Source organism: Aplysia californica, unplaced genomic scaffold (assembly GCF_000002075.1).
Source record: "Aplysia californica isolate F4 #8 unplaced genomic scaffold, AplCal3.0 scaffold00047, whole genome shotgun sequence".
Classification (NCBI taxonomy): Eukaryota; Metazoa; Mollusca; class Gastropoda; order Aplysiida; family Aplysiidae; genus Aplysia; species Aplysia californica.
This window is the reverse complement of record NW_004797317.1, coordinates 1,450,790-1,452,336: the sequence shown is the minus strand read 5'-3', so window position 1 is coordinate 1,452,336 and position 1,547 is coordinate 1,450,790. Positions and strand designations below refer to the sequence as shown.

Here is a 1,547-nt window from a genome sequence, read left to right as displayed (position 1 = left end):
TCATTTATTTATGTTCATTTGTATTAATTTTTACAATTGATTAATTTCTTTCTTTCTTTCTTTCTTTCTTTATTTATTTACCTATTAGTCTATTTATCTATTTATTTATTTGCTTGTTGTTTTTTAAAATTTATTTATTTGGTTTGGATGGGGTATCTTGAAAGAGATGGGTGGGGGTGGCGTACGTTTATTCTGTTTTTCCCAATTAAAACTGCTTAGGTGAAAACATGCTCTCGTGGGTGAGCTAGCTCCTTAAGTTGATCCAATATCTTTTTTTTTTTTTTTTGTTTGTAGAAAAGCAGGCTGAGAGCGGAGGTAAATATGCTGGAGTGTCACCTCTAGACTAGTCCTCCATTTCACAATGTTTCATCCGTCCTTGTTGGCGTATCTTTTTTATTTTTTTATTTCCTTCATCCTCTTCCTCTCAAATCAGATGACTCGTTACTTGTTCCCAGCAACGCTTGCGTGATGTGGTAGACATCCTTCTTGTGATATTTAGCTGATGAAAACGTTAGCAGGAGTCTTTTTTTTCTCGCGCACAGAGGGTTTTTTTTTCTATTTTATTATCTTTTCTTTAGGGGAAAGATGGTGCGCACGGCCAGTCTCTGTCACCATTGCTATGGAAAGAGGAGTTGTTGTTGTTGTTTTTTTTCTTTTTTAGGGAAAGGTTCAGCGTGAGGTAAAGTTAAGGGTATCGGATGGAAACACATTTCTATTTTTAACAAATAAGGAGGTTATGATGATATTATATTTCTTTCACTATAACCAGAATATTAATGATATAGATTACATGTCTCTACCTACTTTTGTCTTTAGTAGATAGACTACACTTTCCAACATCGTATTACCAAATAGGGAGGCGAGGGTGATATTACATACTTTCTTTCACTAAAACCTGAATATTATTGATATACATGTACCTACTTTTGTCTTTAGTAGATAGACTACACTTTCCATCATCCTGTTACTAAACGTTCAGCGTGAGGTGAAGTTAAGCGGATCGGATGGGTATACTTTTCTATGTTTAACAAATAGGAAGGAGACGATATGTTATTTTTCTTTCACTGAAATCAGAATATTATTGATATACCGACTTTTTTTCTTTATTTATAGACTACACTTTCTATTATCCTATGACTAAAGGTTCAGCGGATTGGATGGGTACACTTTTTTTTATTCTTAACTAATTGGGAGGCGAGGATGTATATTCCTTCACTAAAACCACAAAATATTTTATATACCAACATTTTTCTTTTGTGAATAGACTGTACTTTCTATCATCATATTATTGCAGAAAGTTAGTACACGCGGGTGCCAGCCACCCATCGCCCCCAGTGTGCTAGAAGTCTGGTCTTAGTCTAGTGCTGCTTCCACTGCTTCATAGTCGCATTAACACTTTTCCTCGAGTTGGTATTCATTCTTCAGACCTCTAGAGGCTAGAAGAAAACTAATACTTTTTGTTCATAGCCTACTCTTGTGTAGGTTTTATTTTATGTTTGTGCGTGGGGGAGGGGGGTCTTTATTTTTTATGTTTTTTTTTATTACTT

General features: G+C 34.8%; 1 protein-coding gene across 1 annotated transcript in view; it reads left to right on the top strand.

The window, feature by feature from the left end:
• The window catches only part of LOC101848098 (trithorax group protein osa), a gene marked incomplete in the record, with an annotated part of 81,605 nt that overhangs the window by 66,217 nt on the left and 13,841 nt on the right, over positions 1 to 1,547 (top strand). The window contains 1 exon segment of the mRNA XM_035968253.1: positions 295 to 315. Coding sequence (XP_035824146.1) covers positions 295 to 315 — 21 coding nt within the window.